The sequence below is a fragment of the Panonychus citri genome, unplaced genomic scaffold (genome assembly GCF_014898815.1).
Source record: "Panonychus citri isolate SS breed McGregor unplaced genomic scaffold, ASM1489881v1 Contig00137, whole genome shotgun sequence".
Taxonomy (NCBI): Eukaryota; Metazoa; Arthropoda; class Arachnida; order Trombidiformes; family Tetranychidae; genus Panonychus; species Panonychus citri.
Window position 1 is genome coordinate 869,548 of NW_026515542.1, and position 20,541 is coordinate 890,088.

General features: G+C 42.2%; 1 protein-coding gene across 1 annotated transcript; it reads right to left on the reverse strand.

Moving 5' to 3' along the window:
- Positions 1 to 1,350: 1,350 nt before the first annotated feature.
- On the reverse strand, positions 1,351 to 10,685 carry LOC128392775 (secreted protein C-like). Its single transcript, XM_053352852.1, has 3 exons — positions 9,690 to 10,685; positions 8,376 to 8,430; positions 1,351 to 1,427 (listed from the first exon to the last, which is right to left on the reverse strand). The coding sequence occupies exons 1-3, from the start codon at positions 10,626 to 10,628 to the stop codon at positions 1,351 to 1,353; spliced, it is 1,071 nt and encodes a 356-aa protein (XP_053208827.1). The 5' UTR covers positions 10,629 to 10,685.
- Positions 10,686 to 20,541: the final 9,856 nt, after the last annotated feature.

Here is a 20,541-nt window from a genome sequence, read left to right on the forward strand (position 1 = left end):
TACTATACACACTTTTTGGAAAAGACTAATTTGACTATAATTAAGAAATTATTGAGCTTAATAACACAATCAATACATCAATATGATGAACTTTTTATGTAGATTAATAATCTGTAAAATTTCAGATTGAAACATTGATATTGGTAAAGTTATGTCATTTTTCAATAATAATGTCTCATTACGTGAATACTCAGATTTAATTGATTTCGGATAGCCAGTATTTTCAATGAGGGAAAGGGTAATAGTCGAACCATTCTATCGAAAAATAAGATACTAATAGAAATTAGGTCACCTATTTGATAAGCTGATCGAAAAAAGAAAATTTCGACCATATTAACTATTAGCTTACGGTAAATCATGAAAATAATGATAGAAATTGAATAACTTTTATGAGTTTTTATAACTCTTGATGTGGTCCTCATTGATTTTGTAAAAGAATATTTGACAGAAATATTGTTTAAATTGAAAAAAAAGTCAAAAAACGTAATAGCACCTAAATTGTCCTCAGTTAAAATGCTTCGTAATCTTGGTCATTCGCATAATAATCACGCGAATTTTGGTTTCAACAAGATAATTAGAGCCCCCCTCAAAGCTGAAAACGTCTGAATTGTGCTATTAGCTTTCCACAATTAAATAAATCATATTAAATTATTAAAATTCGAAGTGTGTATAGTATTTTTGCTTGTCAGTGTAATTACCTCTCTTCCTGCAATCTTGAGATTTTTCTTATGTAAAAATTATCATCTTTATCTCCACAGACAATCTGATTGATATTGCCGGGCATGGATTCGATCCACCAAGATATAACCCGTTTTCTCCAGAAAAAGGTTTTTGCTTGATGAAGAGTATAGTAATTCGCTGACCAAGTTCGAATCTGGGCGAATTCCATTTTGGTCAATTATCTAACTGATCTTTATTTAGAGAACAATCGACTTGATTACAATATAAAGTTGTATGTTTATTAAGTTTGACTTTGAGAACAATGTAGAAAAATCAGTGAGTTGGTCTACCTGAATGGAAGCCTTAGAATGAAGAGACATACAGTTACATGTATAAATCTATAGATTGATAAATCGTCTATAGACAATTTTTCTTGAAAGCAAAAGATTATTTTTACCCATTTTTTCTGCACATATAAAGACCTTTTGTATAAATAGCGTTTGCTTTACCATAACTGTATTTTTTTCGTTATTTCTGTCACATAGTTTGAAAAGGTCACTCTCGTCTCTTCTGTCGATATCAGTAGAAAGCAAATACGAGTTAATCTTTAGTAACTCGGGTTTTTACGAAACCTATAATAATTTTTCTACTGTCGCAGATTAAAATGAGAGACAGAGAAAACTCGGTAATTCACTTTAATATTGCGATGTTTGAAACCGTTAGAGTTTGAATATCCTCAACGATTTTCCGGATGTTACTTCCTTTGGCTTAAGATTGATAAAGAATCATTGGATTATCTGTAGTGAATCTCTGCTTAATCTCGAAAGGAAATCCAAATCAACACTGATTGCTTTCAAGATGACTACCAAAACAATTCAACATAGCACAAGCTATTTTGAAAGATATGAAAGTATGCTCAAGTGTTTCATTTGCAGACCTTGTTGAGTATAAGGATAGATTTTACTCTTTCGATACGAAAATTCAAAAAACTTTCAAATAATTATTAATATTTTTACGAAAATGTAATGTAAATGTTAAGAAATGAGAAAAAGGTTAAAAATGGTTGTTTCCCTTGAGGGTTAAATGTAATCTTGTCCTCTGTCTCAACAAGTGTAAAGTTTCTTTGTTGAGATTGGCTTAAATACTTACAGTCAAGTACCTAAAACTGTCCACGTAAAATTGTCCATAGACCGTGGCTCCATCTTTCAAATTGGAACTAGTCCCAATTGTTCCAATTAGAATAATTATTTTGTTTCTCAATTAAATCTCATCAAATCGGTCTAAAACAATTAAAATCAATATTTTCTATTTAATTTCCCATTATCTTAGAAATTAAAATTAGTTAAATATTTTTTTTAATCGAAATAATTTTTAGATTTTAACCCTTTCGAATTGCCCGCTCTAAAAAAAATTTGGACAGTTTTAGGTACTTGACTGTATTAGGGAGTCTTCTAGGGTACAAGTTAGTGTTTAACTCACAAACAATTTCCACTGGTCGAAATAAAGTATAAGAGATGTGACTATATTATAAGCAAATCAAAATTCCTATTTCATTTTTGATTTTTTATATCATAAGTAACCAATTTTGACTGAATAGATCTACAGATCTTATGCGTGTCTATATAAACCCTGAATATCATGAATATCTAAAAAACGCTATAATACAGCCTCGAAACTTTTCTAGGCTATATTCTAGAACACCACCGTTCGCAAATCGTCTTGAAACTTTTTCAGTGTATAGCCCTTAACATATAGGTCATACATATGGATGGAATTTCTGCGGAAACTTTTGGTTCAGAAGATACAGATAATCAAAAATACATTTTTACATAGGAGTCTATGGAGAAAATAAAAGTTTTCTACAGCATGTCAAAAAATTTCTAGAACAATGTTTTTGATAGCATGTATACATATTAGTATGATGATGTTATGTGTGAAAATTCAAGGTTCTGAGTGACTTGGTTGTGCTGCCATCTGATGCATGATAATCACCATAATCGCGAATAATTAACTTCAACACAATTAAATTGCTGTTCACAGGTAAAAAATTTGAAACTCCTTTGATGACCTTGAAATGACCTTGACTAGTAAGTTTGACCTTGAGAATAATATGTACTAAATTTTGAGTGTGGCGGACCTTCGGTTCAATAGTAATCTATGAAAACAGTGAAAATACACTTTTCATGCAATTTTACCTACACAACCAAGTCACTCAGAACCTTGAATTTTCACACATAACATCATCATACTAATATGTATACATGCTATCAAAAACATTGTTCTAGAAATTTTTTGACATGCTGTAGAAAACTTTTATTTTCTCCATAGACTCCTATGTAAAAATGTATTTTTGATTATCTGTATCTTCTGAACCAAAAGTTTCCGCAGAAATTCCATCCATATGTATGACCTATATGTTAAGGGCTATACACTGAAAAAGTTTCAAGACGATTTGCGAACGGTGGTGTTCTAGAGTCTTACCCTTTTCTATAAGCCGCGCGATAAAACCAGACATAAAATATACAGATAATTAGGTTAATTTATTATTATTCTCTATATCAAATCATGTTCATATATAAGCATCTTATGCAAAACAAACACATTTTTGACCAGCTTCATTATAGAAAACAGAAGATGATGAACCAGAGTTGTTAGTTGAACCAGTTGATGATCCTGAGCCAGATGATGAACCTGAGCCAGATGAGGCACCTGAAGCAGCAGCAGAACCTGATGAAGCACCAGCAGCAGATGATGATCCTGAGCCAGTTCCTGATGATGATGATGAACCAGAGTTGTTAGTTGAACCAGTTGATGATCCTGAGCCAGATGATGAACCTGAGCCAGATGAGGCACCTGAAGCAGCAGCAGAACCTGATGAAGCACCAGCAGCAGATGATGATCCTGAGCCAGTTCCTGATGATGATGATGAACCAGAGTTGTTAGTTGAACCAGTTGATGATCCTGAGCCAGATGATGAACCTGAGCCAGATGATGAACCTGAGCCAGATGAGGCACCTGAAGCAGCAGCAGAACCTGATGAAGCACCAGCAGCAGATGATGATCCTGAGCCAGTTCCTGATGATGATGAACCAGAGTTGTTAGTTGAACCAGTTGATGATCCTGAGCCAGATGATGAACCTGAGCCAGATGAGGCACCTGAAGCAGCAGCAGAACCTGATGAAGCACCAGCAGCAGATGATGATCCTGAGCCAGTTCCTGATGATGATGATGAACCAGAGTTGTTAGTTGAACCAGTTGATGAACCTGAGCCAGATGATGAACCTGAGCCAGATGAGGCACCTGAAGCAGCAGCAGAACCTGATGAAGCACCAGCAGCAGATGATGATCCTGAGCCAGTTCCTGATGATGATGATGAACCAGAGTTGTTAGTTGAACCAGTTGATGATCCTGAGCCAGATGATGAACCTGATGATGAGGCACCCACAGCAGCAGAACCTGATGAAGCACCAGCAGCAGATGATGATCCTGAGCCAGTTCCTGATGATGATGATGAACCAGAGTTAGTTGAACCAGTTGATGATCCTGAGCCAGATGATGAACCTGAGCCAGATGAGGCACCTGAAGCAGCAGCAGAACCTGATGAAGCACCAGCAGCAGATGATGATCCTGAGCCAGTTCCTGATGATGATGATGAACCAGAGTTGTTAGTTGAACCAGTTGATGATCCTGAGCCAGATGATGAACCTGAGCAGATGAGGCACCTGAAGCAGCAGAACCTGATGAAGCACCAGCAGCAGATGATGATCCTGAGCCAGTTCCTGATGATGATGATGAACCAGAGTTAGTTGAACCAGTTGATGATCCTGAGCCAGATGATGAACCTGAGCCAGATGAGGCACCCGGAAGCAGCAGAACCTGATGAAGCACCAGCAGCAGATGATGATCCTGAGCCAGTTCCTGATGATGATGATGAACCAGTGTTGTTAGGTGAACCAGTTGATGATCCTGAACCAGATGATGAACCTGATGAGGCACCTGAAGAAGCAGCAGCAGATGATGATCCTGAGCCAGTTCCTGATGATGATGATGAACTAGAGTTGTTAGTTGAACCAGTTGATGATCCTGAGCCAGATGATGAACCTGAGCCAGATGAGGCACCTGAAGCAGCAGCAGAACCTGATAGAGCACCAGCAGCAGATGATGATCCTGAGCCAGTTCCTGATGATGATGATGAACCAGAGTTGTTAGTTGAACCAGTTGATGATCCTGAGCCAGATGATGAACCTGAAGCAGCAGCAGAACCTGATGAAGCACCAGCAGCAGATGATGATCCTGAGCCAGTTCCTGATGATGATGATGAACTAGAGTTGTTAGTTGAACCAGTTGATGATCCTGAGCCAGATGATGAACCTGAAGCAGCAGCAGAACCTGATGAAGAACCAGCAGCAGATGATGATCCTGAGCCAGTTCCTGATGATGATGATGAACCAGAGTTGTTAGTTGAACCAGTTGATGATCCTGAGCCAGATGATGATCCTGAGCCAGATGATGATCCTGAGCCAGATGATGAACCTGAAGCAGCAGCAGAACCTGATGAAGCACCAACAGCAGATGATGATCCTGAGCCAGTTCCTGATGATGATGATGAACCAGAGTTGTTAGTTGAACCAGTTGATGATCCTGAGCCAGATGATGAACCTGAAGCAGCAGCAGAACCTGATGAAGCACCAGCAGCAGATGATGATCCTGAGCCAGTTCCTGATGATGATGATGAACTAGAGTTGTTAGTTGAACCAGTTGATGATCCTGAGCCAGATGATGAACCTGAAGCAGCAGCAGAACCTGATGAAGAACCAGCAGCAGATGATGATCCTGAGCCAGTTCCTGATGATGATGATGAACCAGAGTTGTTAGTTGAACCAGTTGATGATCCTGAGCCAGATGATGAACCTGAGCCAGTTGAGGCACCTGAAGCAGCAGCAGAACCTGATGAAGAACCAGCAGCAGATGATGATCGTGAGCCAGTTCCTGATGATGATGATGAACCAGAGTTGTTAGTTGAACCAGTTGATGATCCTGAGCCAGATGATGAACCTGAGCCAGATGAGGCACCTGAAGCAGCAGCAGAACCTGATGAAGAACCAGCAGCAGATGATGATCCTGAGCCAGTTCCTGATGATGATGATGAACCAGAGTTGTTAGTTGAACCAGTTGATGATCCTGAGCCAGATGATGAACCTGCCAGATGAGGCACCTGAAGCAGCAGCAGAACCTGATGAAGCACCAGCAGCAGATGATGATCGTGAGCCAGTTCCTGATGATGATGATGAACCAGAGTTAGTTGAACCAGTTGATGATCCTGAAGATGATGAACCTGAGCCAGATGAGGCACCTGAAGCAGCAGCAGAACCTGATGAAGAACCAGCAGATGATGATCCTGAGCCAGTTCCTGATGATGATGATGAACCTTGTTAGTTGAACCAGTTGATGATCCTGAGCCAGATGATGAACCTGAGCCAGTTGAGGCACCTGAAGCAGCAGAACCTGATGAAAACCAGCAGCAGATGATGATCCTGAGCCAGTTCCTGATGATGATGATGAACCAGAGTTGTTAGTTGAACCAGTTGATGATCCTGAGCCAGATGATGAACCTGAGCCAGATGAGGCACCTGAAGCAGCAGCAGAACCTGATAGAGCACCAGCAGCAGATGATGATCCTGAGCCAGTTCTGATGATGATGATGAACCAGAGTTAGTTGAACCAGTTGATGATCCTGAGCCAGATGATGAACCCAGCAGCAGCAGAACCTGATGAAGCACCAGCAGCAGATGATGATCCTGAGCCAGTTCCTGATGATGATGATGAACTAGAGTTGTTAGTTGAACCAGTTGATGATCCTGGCCAGATGATGAACCCAGCAGCAGAACCTGATGAAGAACCAGCAGCAGATGATGATCGTGAGCCAGTTCCTGATGATGATGATGAACCAGTTGTTAGTTGAACCAGTTGATGATCCTGAGCCAGATGATGAACCTGAGCCAGATGAGGCACCTGAAGCAGCAGCAGAACCTGAAGAACCAGCAGCAGATGATGATCCTTAGCCAGTTCCTGATGATGATGATGAACCAGAGTTGTTAGTTGAACCAGTTGATGATCCTGAGCCAGATGATGAACCTGAGCCCCATGGAACCTGATGAAGCATAAGGCAGATGATGATCCTGAGCCAGTTCCCATGAACCTGAACAGAGCCAGAACCATAGCACAGCATCCTGAGCCAGTTCCTGATGATGATGATGAACCAGAGTTGTTAGTTGAACCAGTTGATGATCCTGAGCCAGATGATGAACCTGAGCCAGATGAGGCACCAGCAGCAGCAGAACCTGATGAAGCACCAGCAGCAGATGATGATCCTGAGCCAGTTCCTGATGATGATGATGAACCAGAGTTGTTAGTTGAACCAGTTGATGATCCTGGCCAGATGATGAACCTGAGCCAGATGAGGCACCTGAAGCAGCAGAACCTGATGAAGACCAGCAGCAGATGATGATCCTGAGCCAGTTCCTATGATGATGATGAACCAGAGTTGTTAGAACCAGTTGATGATCCTGGCCAGATGATGAACCAGAGCCAGATGAGGCACCTGAAGCAGCAGCAGAACCTGATGAAGCACCAGCAGATGATGATCCTGAGCCAGTTCCTGTGATGATGATGAACCAGAGTTGTTAGTTGAACCAGTTGATGATCCTGAGCCAGATGATGAACCTGAGCCAGATGAGGCACCTGAAGCAGCAGCAGAACCTGATGAAGCATAAGCAGCAGATGATGATCCTGAGCCAGTTCCTGATGAACCTGAAACAGAGCCAGAACCTGATGAAGCACCAGCAGCAGATGATGATCCTGAGCCAGTTCCTGATGATGATGATGAACCAGAGTTGTTAGTTGAACCAGTTGATGATCCTGAGCCAGATGATGAACCTGAGCCAGATGAGGCACCTGAAGCAGCAGCAGAACCTGATGAAGCACCAGCAGCAGATGATGATCCTGAGCCAGTTCCTGATGATGATGATGAACCAGAGTTGTTAGTTGAACCAGTTGATGATCCTGGCCAGATGATGAACCTGGGCCAGATGAGGCACCTGAAGCAGCAGCAGAACCTGATGAAGCACAGCAGCAGATGATGATCCTGAGCCAGTTCTGATGATGATGATGAACCAGAGTTGTTAGTTGAACCAGTTGATGATCCTGAGCCAGATGATGAACCTGGCCAGATGAGGCACCTGCAGCAGCAGAACTGATGAAGCACCAGGCAGATGATGATCCTGAGCCAGTTCCTGATGATGATGATAAACCAGAGTTGTTAGTTGAACCAGTTGATCCTGAGGCGAGATGATGAATTGATGATGAACCTGAAGCAGCAGCAGAACCGGATGAAGCACCAGCAGCAGATGATGATCCTGAGCCAGTTCCTGATGATGATGATGAACCAGGTTGTTAGTTGAACCAGTTGATGATCCTGAGCCAGATGATGAACCTGAGGCAGATGAGGCACCTGAAGCAGCAGCAGACCTGATGAAGCACCAGCAGCAGATGATGATCCTGAGCCAGTTCCTGATGATGATGATGAACCAGAGTTGTTAGTTGAACCAGTTGATGATCCTGGGCCAGATGATGATCCTGAGCCAGATGATGAACCTGGCAGCAGAACCTGATGAAACACCAGCAGCAGATGATGATCCTGGCCAGTTCCTGATGATGATGAACCAGAGTTGTTAGTTGAACCAGTTGATGATCCTGAGCCAGATGATGAACCTGAGCCAGATGATGAACCTGAGCCAGATGATGAACCTGAAGCAGCAGCAGAACCTGATGAAGCACCAGCAGCAGATGATGATCCTGAGCCAGTTCCTGATGATGATGACCAGAGTTGTTAGTTGAACAAGTTGATGATCCTGAGCCAGATGATGAACCTGAGCCAGTTGAGGCACCTGAAGCAGCAGCAGAACCTGATGAAGCACCAGCAGCAGATGATGATCCTGAGCCAGTTCCTGATGATGATGATGAACCAGAGTTGTTAGTTGAACCAGTTGATGATCCTGAGCCAGATGATGAACCTGAGCCAGTTGAGGCACCTGAAGCAGCAGCAGAACCTGATGAAGAACCAGCAGCAGATGATCCTGAGCCAGTTCCATGATGATGATGAACCAGAGTTGTTAGTTGAACCAGTTGATGATCCTGGCCAGATGATGAACCTAAGCTAGATGAGGCACCTGAAGCAGCAGGAACCTGATGAAGCACCAGCAGATGATGATCCTGAGCCAGTTCCTGATGATGATGATGAACCAGAGTTGTTAGTTGAACCAGTTGATGATCCTGAGCAAATGATGAACCTGAGCCAGTTGAGGCACCTGGCAGCAGCAGAACCTGATGAGCACCAGCAGCAGATGATGATCCTGAGCCAGTTCCATGATGATGATGAACCAGAGTTGTTAGTTGAACCAGTTGATGATCCTGGGCCAGATGATGAACCTGAGCCAGATGAGGCACCTGAAGCAGCAGCAGAACCTGATGAAGCACCAGCAGCAGATGATGATCCTGAGCCAGTTCCTGATGATGATGATGAACCAGAGTTGTTAGTTGAACCAGTTGATGATCCTGAGCCAGATGATGAACCTGAGCCAGATGAGGCACCTGAAGCAGCAGCAGCAGATGATGATCCTGAGCCAGTTCCTGATGATGATGATGAACCAGAGTTGTTAGTTGAACCAGTTGATGATCCTGAGCCAGTTGATGAACCTGAGCCAGATGTGGCACCTGAAGCAGCAGCAGAACCTGATGAAGTCAGCAGCAGATGATGATCCTGAGCCAGTTCCATGATGATGATGAACCAGAGTTGTTAGTTGAACCAGTTGATGATCCTGGGCCAGATGATGAACCTGAGCCAGATGAGACCTGAAGCAGCAGCAGAACCTGATGAAGCACCAGCAGCAGATGATCCTGAGCCAGTTCCTGATGTCGATGATGAACCAGGTTAGTTGAACCAGTTGATGATCCTGGGCCAGATGATGAACCTGAGCCAGATGATGAACCTGAGCCAGATGAGGCACCTGAAGCAGCAGCAGAACCTGATGAAGCACCAGCAGCAGATGATGATCCTGAGCCAGTTCCTGATGATGATGATGAACCAGAGTTGTTAGTTGAACCAGTTGATGATCCTGAGCCAGATGAGGCACCTGAAGCAGCAGCAGAACCTGATGAAGCACCAGCAGCAGATGATGATCCTGAGCCAGTTCCTGATGATGATGATGAACCAGAGTTGTTAGTTGAACCAGTTGATGATCCTGAGCCAGATGATGAACCTGAGCCAGATGAGGCACCTGAAGCAGCAGCAGAACCTGATGAAGCACCAGCAGCAGATGATGATCCTGAGCCAGTTCTGATGATGATGATGAACCAGAGTTGTTAGTTGAACCAGTTGATGATCCTGAGCCAGATGATGAACCTGAGCCAGATGATGAACCTGAGCCAGATGATGAACCTGAAGCAGCAGCAGAACCTGATGAAGCACCAGCAGCAGATGATGATCCTGAGCCAGTTCCTGATGATGAACCAGAGTTGTTAGTTGAACCAGTTGATGATCCTGAGCCAGTAGATCCTGAATTTGATGATGACGAAGAACTAGAAGCTGGTGAATCAGCAACAGATGCTTTCGAGTCTGATGAGTCTGTGTCTTCATCGTCCTCATAACCTCCATCGGCTTCGTCACTTGAATCCTCACTAGTGGTTCCATGGTCTGTATCAGTGTTTGTTTCAGTTTCAGCAAAAGATTTACCTTTGGATGTTGACTCTGATGGTGATGTAGTTTTTGGTTCTGGAGAGAAAATTGATTTCATAGGGTTTACAATTTTTAATTCCATGTTCATTGGTGATGGCAATTTCATCGCATTAGCTTGGTCTATTGCAGTGAGTGCAACGACGGTTAAGGTGAAAAAAATAAAAAGATTATTCATTTTTGCTTTTTTACAAACTTGTTGAAGGAATAAGATAAACTTGTCTGATGAGTTGTACCTCTAAACTTGCGTTTATATATGATTTTAAGTGGTGTCTGATCAAACAAATGTAAACTTAATTCTCTTTGTAAAATTCACAACAAGATACAAAGTTTATTTTTTGCTTATTCATCTTCACATTAGAATGTCGCGAGTTTTCCGACGGATAAATGTTGTTTCAGTACACCAGTACTCTAAAGTTTAAGGGGAAATTTACCTACTTTTACGTGATTGAATTAAGATTAGAATAAGAAAATATTGTCAATCCAAATCAAAACCATTTAATAGTTCCACTTATTTACCTAAAGTTTTGGTTTATCAGCTGATGATGAAACCCAATTCCATTGAAATTGTTCATTATAATCAAAATTAATCATGTCGGAGGATTTTATCTGTTGATTTGGATACATCCAAGTCTTTCATGGTTATATTGAATCCGAAAAGGCCAATATGTAGACCAACTTCGGCAACGATTTTCATTGGTGATGAAAACCTCAACCTAACCAGGGTATTGATTGAATCAGATTCCCAATAAGGTGAATGATAACATACTACAGACATGATAGATAATATAACAAGAATTGATAGTAATTCCTTTCGAAAATCAGGTAAAAGTTACTCACCGATAATTATTAATGGAACGGTAAGAAAACGGTAATTCGGGTATGTAAACCATCTCTAAAATAGGAAAAGTACATATTTATTTAATCGTTGGTGGTGTAAATGATCAACTACACTGGTGGACAAAATACTATACACTTTTGGAAAGACTAATTTGACTATAATTGAAATTATTGAGCAATAACACAATCAATACATCAATATGATGAACTTTTTGTAGATTAATAATCTGTAAAATTTCAGATTGAAACATTGATATTGGTAAAGTTATGTCATTTTTCAATAATAATGTCTCATTACGTGAATACTCAGATTTAATTGATTTCGGCGATAGGCCAGTATTTTCAATGAGGGGAAAGGGTAATAGTCGAACCATTCTATCGAAAAAATAAGATACTAATGAAATTAGGTCACCTATTTGATAAGCTGATCGAAAAGAAATTTCGACCATATTAACTATTAGCACGGTGAAATCATGAAAATAATGATAGATTGAATAACATGAGTTTTATAACTCTTGATGTGGTCCTCATTGATTTTGTAAAGAATATTTGACAGAAATATTGTTTAAATTGAAAAAAGTCAAAAACGTAATAGCACCTAAATTGTCCTCAGTTAAAATGCTTGTAATCTTGGTCATTCGCATAATAATCACGCAATTTTGGTTTCAACAAGATAATTAGAGCCCCCTCAAAGCTGAAAACGTCTGAATTGTGCATTAGCTCACAATTAAATAAATCATATTAAATTATTAAAATTCAAGTGTGTATAGTATTTTGCTTGTCAGTGTAATTACCTCTCTTCTGCAATCTTGAGATTTTCTTATGTAAAATTATCATCTTTATCTCCACAGACAATCTGATTGATATTGCCGGGCATGGATTCGATCCACCAATATAACCCGTTTCTCCAGAAAAAGGTTTTGCTGATGAAGTATAGTAATTCATGACCAAGTTCGAATGGGCAAATTCCATTTTGTCAACTGGTTTATCTAACTGATCTTTATTTAGAGAACAATCGACTTGATTACAATATAAAGTTGTATGTTTATTAAGTTTGACTTTGAGAACAATGTAGAAAAATCAGTGAGTTGGTCTACCTGAATGGAAGCCTTAGAATGAAGAGACATACAGTTACATGTATAAATCTATATTGATAAATCGTCTATAGACAATTTTCTTGAAAGCAAAGATTATTTTACCCATTTTTCTGCACATATAGACCTTTTGTATAAATAGCGTTTGCTTTACCATAACTGTATTTTTTCGTTATTTCTGTCACATAGTTTGAAAGGTCATCTCGTCTCTTCTGTCGATATCAGTAGAAAGCAAATACGAGTTAATCTTTAGTAACTCGCGTTTTACAAACCTATAATAATTTTCTACTGTCGCGATTAAAATGAGAGAGACAGAAAACTCGGTAATTCACTTTAATATTGCGATGTTTGAAACCGTTAGGTTTGAATATCCTCAACGATTTCCGGATGTTACTTCCTTTTGCTTAAGATTGATAAAGAATCATTGGATTATCTGGTGAATCTCTGCTTAATCTCGAAGGAAATCCAAATCAACACTGATTGCTCAAGATGACTACCAAAACAATTCAACATAGCACAACTATTTTGAAGATATGAAAGTATGCTCAAGTGTTTCATTTTGCAGACCTTGTTGAGTATGCGAAGGATAGATTTTACTCTTTCGATACGAAAATTCAAAAAACTTTCAAATAATTATTAATATTTTTACGAAAATGTAATGTAAATTGTTGATTTAAATTGATTTTCCTTAAGCAACTGAATTATCACAAAAGTAGAAATTTACTTCTTCTCATTAACACAATGAGGATACACAATTTAAATATAAACGACACTTTTATTAATAAGTAAAAACTTCAATAAGTTACTGGTACAAAGAGTGTGACCAAAGTGTAATGATTATTGTCAAGGTTTCAGTTTAAATACAGGTAGAAAAAAGGTCTAAGGTTTGGTCAGTTTGACCGGATTGGTCGATTTGAATTAATTGTCCGTTGGTAAAGTAAATGGATGATTAACTTACTAAGGTAAGTAGATAGTAAGAGAGTAAAGTGAGAGAGAAAGTAAAGAAGTGATTAAGACAGAAGTTGGGGCAATAAGAGATGAGACGAAGTCATTGGTCAGTTGAGCGACTGAAGGAGCTGACAAATCGTAATTGACCAAATGGTAAGTGTATTATTGGGTTAATAAGTCCAATAAATGGGAAAGAAAAGATAATCTCAAAGTTCAAAGGTAAACACAAAATATGAGAAAATGATGTTGGTCAATTTACTAAAATTGACCAATTGTTTATGCTCATATCTCAGTACACATACAACTTACAATAATTATTATTATATATTAAGACTCGCTTATCTAAGCTCTTTCTAACGATATATCATTTGTTGATAAAAACTAATTAATTAGTTAAAATGTGTGTTGGTATCAATGGTTCACTTAATTGGTCAAAATAGTCAAAAACCGAAGGTTTTTGGTTAATTGTCGTTGAACCAATTTACCGATCGACTTGGTTCGTATATTAATCGATCATATTTAACAAGAGCTTCAATTATATGTGTGTACTATTGTCGGCAAATTGTTTGATAAGAAAAAGTTAGCCACTTGAGACAATACCCAATGTTAAGTCTATGGGGAATCGGGAAAATGTTACAACTGATGTCGCATGGGAACTAATCGGAGTAATTGTAGTAACATGAAGTAGTAAATGATTAAAATGAATGAATATAATCAGTGAATATAACCAACATAAATGTTAAGAAATGAGAAAAAGGTTAAAAATGGTTGTTTCCCTTGAGGGTTAAATGTAATCTTGTCCTCTGTCTCAACAAGTGTAAAGTTTCTTTGTTGAGATTGGCTTAAATACTTATTAGGGAGTCTTCTAGGGTACAAGTTAGTGTTTAACTCACAAACAATTTCCACTGGTCGAAATAAAGTATAAGAGATGTGACTATATTATAAGCAAATCAAAATTCCTATTTCATTTTTGATTTTTTATATCATAAGTAACCAATTTTGACTGAATAGATCTACAGATCTTATGCGTGTCTATATAAACCCTGAATATCATGAATATCTAAAAAACGCTATAATACAGCCTCGAAACTTTTCTATAAGCCGCGCGATAAAACCAGACATAAAATATACAGATAATTAGGTTAATTTATTATTATTCTCTATATCAAATCATGTTCATATATAAGCATCTTATGCAAAACAAACACATTTTTGACCAGCTTCATTATAGAAAACAGAAGATGATGAACCAGAGTTGTTAGTTGAACCAGTTGATGATCCTGAGCCAGATGATGAACCTGAGCCAGATGAGGCACCTGAAGCAGCAGCAGAACCTGATGAAGCACCAGCAGCAGATGATGATCCTGAGCCAGTTCCTGATGATGATGATGAACCAGAGTTGTTAGTTGAACCAGTTGATGATCCTGAGCCAGATGATGAACCTGAGCCAGATGATGAACCTGAAGCAGCAGCAGAACCTGATGAAGCACCAGCAGCAGATGATGATCCTGAGCCAGTTCCTGATGATGATGAACCAGAGTTGTTAGTTGAACCAGTTGATGATCCTGAGCCAGATGATGAACCTGAGCCAGATGAGGCACCTGAAGCAGCAGCAGCAGATGATGATCCTGAGCCAGTTCCTGATGATGATGATGAACCTGAGTTGTTAGTTGAACCAGTTGATGATCCTGAGCCAGATGATGAACCCTAGCCAGATGAGGCACCTGAAGCAGCAGCAGAACCTGATGAAGCACCAGCAGCAGATGATGATCCTGAGCCAGTTCCTGATGATGATGATGAACCAGAGTTGTTAGTTGAACCAGTTGATGATCCTGAGCCAGATGATGAACCTGAGCCAGATGAGGCACCTGAAGCAGCAGCAGAACCTGATGAAGCACCAGCAGCAGATGATGATCCTGAGCCAGTTCCTGATGATGATGATGAACCAGAGTTGTTAGTTGAACCAGTTGATGATCCTGAGCCAGATGATGAACCTGGAGCCAGATGAGGCACCTGAAGCAGCAGCAGAACCTGATGAAGCACCAGCAGCAGATGATGATCCTGAGCCAGTTCCTGATGATGATGATGAACCAGAGTTGTTAGTTGAACCAGTTGATGATCCTGAGCCAGATGATGAACCTGAGCCAGATGAGGCACCTGAAGCAGCAGCAGAACCTGATGAAGCACCAGCAGCAGATGATGATCCTGAGCCAGTTCCTGATGATGATGATGAACCAGAGTTGTTAGTTGAACCAGTTGATGATCCTGAGCCAGATGATGAACCTGAGCCAGATGAGGCACCTGAAGCAGCAGCAGAACCTGATGAAGCACCAGCAGATGATGATCCTGAGCCAGTTCCTGATGATGATGATGAACCAGAGTTGTTAGTTGAACCAGTTGATGATCCTGAGCCAGATGATGAACCTGAGCCAGATGAGGCACCTGAAGAAGCAGAACCTGATGAAGCACTAGCAGCAGATGATGATCCTGAGCCAGTTCCTGATGATGATGATGAACTAGAGTTGTTAGTTGAACCAGTTGATGATCCTGAGCCAGATGATGAACCTGAGCCAGATGAGGTGAACAGCAGCAGAACCTGATGAAGCACCAGCAGCAGATGATGATCCTGAGCCAGTTCCTGATGATGATGATGAACCAGAGTTGTTAGTTGAACCAGTTGATGATCCTGAGCCAGATGATGAACCTGAGCCAGATGAGGCACCTGAGGCAGCAGCAGCAGAACCTGATGAAGCACCAGCAGATGATGATCCTGAGCCAGTTCTGATGATGATGATGAACCAGAGTTGTTAGTTGAACCAGTTGATGATCCTGAGCAGATGATGAACCTGAGCCAGATGAGGCACCTGAAGCAGCAGCAGAACCTGATGAAGCAGCAGCAGATGATGATCCTGAGCCAGTTCCTGATGATGATGAACCAGAGTTGAAGGAACCAGTTGATGATCCTGAGCCAGATGATGAACCTGACAGATGAGGCACCAAGCAGCAGCAGAACCTGATGAAGCACCAGCAGCAGATGATGATCCTGAGCCAGTTCCTGATGATGATGATGAACCAGAGTTGTTAGTTGAACCAGTTGATGATCCTGAGCCAGATGATGAACCTGAGCCAGATGATAACCTCAGCAGCAGAACCTGATGAAGCAGCAGCAGATGATGATCCTGAGCCAGTTCCTGATGATGATGATGAACCAGAGTTGTTAGTTGAACCAGTTGATGATCCTGAGCCAGATGATGAACCTGAGCCAGATGAGGCACCTGAAGTCAGCAGAACCTGATGAAGCACCAGCAGCAGATGATGATCCTGAGCCAGTTCCTGATGATGATGATGAACCAGAGTTGTTAGTTGAACCAGTTGATGATCCTGAGCCAGATGATGAACCTGAGCCAGATGAGGCACCTGAAGCAGCAGCAGCAGATGATGATCCTGAGCCAGTTCCTGATGATGATGATGAACCAGAGTTGTTAGTTGAACCAGTTGATGATCCTGAGCCAGATGAGGCACCTGAAGCAGCAGCAGAACCTGATGAAGCACCAGCAGCAGATGATGATCCTGAGCCAGTTCCTGATGATGATGATGAACCAGAGTTGTTAGTTGAACCAGTTGATGATCCTGAGCCAGATGATGAACCTGAGCCAGATGAGGCACCTGAAGCAGCAGAACCTGATGAAGCACTAGCAGATGATGATCCTGAGCCAGTTCCTGATGATGATGATGAACCAGAGTTGTTAGTTGAACCAGTTGATGATCCTGAGCCAGATGATGAACCTGAGCCAGATGAGGCACCTGAAGCAGCAGCAGAACCTGATGAAGCACCAGCAGCAGATGATGATCCTGAGCCAGTTCCTGATGATGATGATGAACCAGAGTTGTTAGTTGAACCAGTTGATGATCCTGAGCCAGATGATGAACCTGAGCCAGATGAGCACCTGAAGCAGCAGCAGAACCTGATGAAGCACCAGCAGCAGATGATGATCCTGAGCCAGTTCCTGATGATGATGATGAACCAGAGTTGTTAGTTGAACCAGTTGATGATCCTGAGCCAGATGATGAACCTGAGCCAGATGAGGCACCTGAAGCAGCAGAACCTGATGAAGCACCAGCAGCAGATGATGATCCTGAGCCAGTTCCTGATGATGATGATGAACCAGAGTTGTTAGTTGAACCAGTTGATGAACCTGAGCCAGATGAGGCACCTGAAGCAGCAGCAGAACCTGATGAAGCACCAGCAGCAGATGATGATCCTGAGCCAGTTCCTGATGATGATGATGAACCAGAGTTGTTAGTTGAACCAGTTGATGATCCTGAGCCAGATGATGAACCTGACAGATGATGAACCTGAAGCAGCAGCAGAACCTGACAGCACCAGCAGCAGATGATGATCCTGAGCCAGTTCCTGATGATGATGATGAACCAGAGTTGTTAGTTGAACCAGTTGATGATCCTGAGCCAGATGATGAACCTGAGCCAGATGAGGCACCCAGAAGCAGCAGAACCTGATGAAGCACCAGCAGCAGATGATGATCCTGAGCCAGTTCCTGATGATGATGATGAACCAGAGTTGTTAGTTGAACCAGTTGATGATCCTGAGCCAGATGATGAACCTGAGCCAGATGAGGCACCTGAAGCAGCAGCAGAACCTGATGAAGCACCAGCAGCAGATGATGATCCTGAGCCAGTTCCTGATGATGATGATGAACCAGAGTTGTTAGTTGAACCAGTTGATGATCCTGAGCCAGATGATGAACCTGAGCCAGATGAGGCACCCGAAGCAGCAGCAGAACCTGATGAAGCACCAGCAGCAGATGATGATCCTGAGCCAGTTCCTGATGATGATGATGAACCAGAGTTGTTAGTTGAACCAGTTGATGATCCTGAGCCAGATGATGAACCTGAGCCAGATGAGGCACCTGAAGCAGCAGCAGAACCTGATGAAGCACCAGCAGCAGATGATGATCCTGAGCCAGTTCCTGATGATGATGATGAACCTGTTGTTAGTTGAACCAGTTGATGATCCTGAGCCAGATGATGAACCTGAGCCAGATGAGGCACCTGAAGCAGCAGCAGAACCTGATGAAGCACCAGCAGCAGATGATGATCCTGAGCCAGTTCCTGATGATGATGATGAACCAGAGTTGTTAGGAACCAGTTGATGATCCTGAGCAGATGATGAACCTGAGCCAGATGAGGCACCTGAAGCAGCAGCAGAACCTGATGAAGCACCAGCAGCAGATGATGATCCTGAGCCAGTTCCTGATGATGATGATGAACCAGAGAGTTAGTTGAACCAGTTGATGATCCTGAGCCAGATGATGAACCTGAGCCAGATGAGGCACCTAGCAGCAGAACCTGATGAAGCACCAGCAGCAGATGATGATACTGAGCCAGTTCCTGATGATGATGATGAACCAGAGTTGTTAGTTGAACCAGTTGATGATCCTGAGCCAGATGATGAACCTGAGCCAGATGATGAACCTGGCAGCAGCAGAACCTGATGAAGCACCAGCAGATGATGATCCTGAGCCAGTTCCTGATGATGATGATGAACCAGAGTTGTTAGTTGAACCAGTTGATGATCCTGAGCCAGATGATGAACCTGAGCCAGATGAGGCACCTGAAGCAGCAGCAGAACCTGATGAAGCACCAGCAGCAGATGATGATCCTGCCAGTTCCTGATGATGATGATGAACCAGAGTTGTTAGTTGAACCAGTTGATGATCCTGAGCCAGATGATGAACCTGAGCCAGATGAGGCACCTGAAGCAGCAGCAGCAGATGATGATCCTGAGCCAGTTCCTGATGATGATGATGAACCAGAGTTGTTAGTTGAACCAGTTGATGATCCTGAGCCAGATGATGAACCTGAGCCAGATGAGGCACCTGAAGCAGCAGCAGAACCTGATGAAGCACCAGCAGCAGATGATGATCCTGAGCCAGTTCCTGATGATGATGATGAACCAGAGTTGTTAGTTGAACCAGTTGATGATCCTGAGCCAGATGATGAACCTGAGCCAGATGAGGAACTGAAGCAGCAGCAGAACCTGATGAAGCACCAGCAGCAGATGATGATCCTGAGCCAGTTCCTGATGATGATGATGAACCAGAGTTGTTAGTTGAACCAGTTGATGATCCTGAGCCAGATGATGAACCTGAGCCAGATGAGGCACCTGAAGCAGCAGCAGAACCTGATGAAGCACCAGCAGCAGATGATGATCCTGAGCCAGTTCCTGATGATGATGATGAACCAGAGTTGTTAGTTGAACCAGTTGATGATCCTGAGCCAGATGATGAACCTGAGCCAGATGAGGCACCTGAAGCAGCAGCAGAACCTGATGAAGCACCAGCAGATGATGATCCTGAGCCAGTTCCTGATGATGATGATGAACCAGAGTTGTTAGTTGAACCAGTTGATGATCCTGAGCCAGATGATGAACCTGAGCCAGATGAGGCACCTGAGCAGCAGCAGAACCTGATGAAGCACCAGCAGCAGATGATGATCCTGAGCCAGTTCCTGATGATGATGATGAACCAGAGTTGTTAGTTGAACCAGTTGATGATCCTGAGCCAGATGATGAACCTGAGCCAGATGAGGCACCTGAAGCAGCAGCAGAACCTGATGAAGCACCAGGCAGATGATGATCCTGAGTTCCTCCTGATGATGATGATGAACCAGAGTTAGAAGGAACCAGTTGATGATCCTGAGCCAGATGATGAACCTGAGCCAGATGAGGCACCTGAAGCAGCAGCAGAACCTGATGAAGCACCAGCAGCAGATGATGATCCTGAGCCAGTTCCTGATGATGATGATGAACCAGAGTTGTTAGTTGAACCAGTTGATGATCCTGAGCCAGATGATGAACCTGAGCCAGATGAGGCACCTGAAGCAGCAGCAGAACCTGATGAAGCACCAGCAGCAGATGATCCTGAGCCAGTTCCTGATGATGATGATGAACCAGAGTTAGTTGAACCAGTTGATGATCCTGAGCCAGATGATGAACCTGAGCCAGATGATGAACCTGAAGCAGCAGCAGAACCTGATGAAGCACCAGCAGCAGATGATGATCCTGAGCCAGTTCCTGATGATGATGATGAACCAGAGTTGTTAGTTGAACCAGTTGATGATCCTGAGCCAGATGATGAACCTGAGCCAGATGAGGCACCTGAAGCAGCAGCAGCAGATGATGATCCTGAG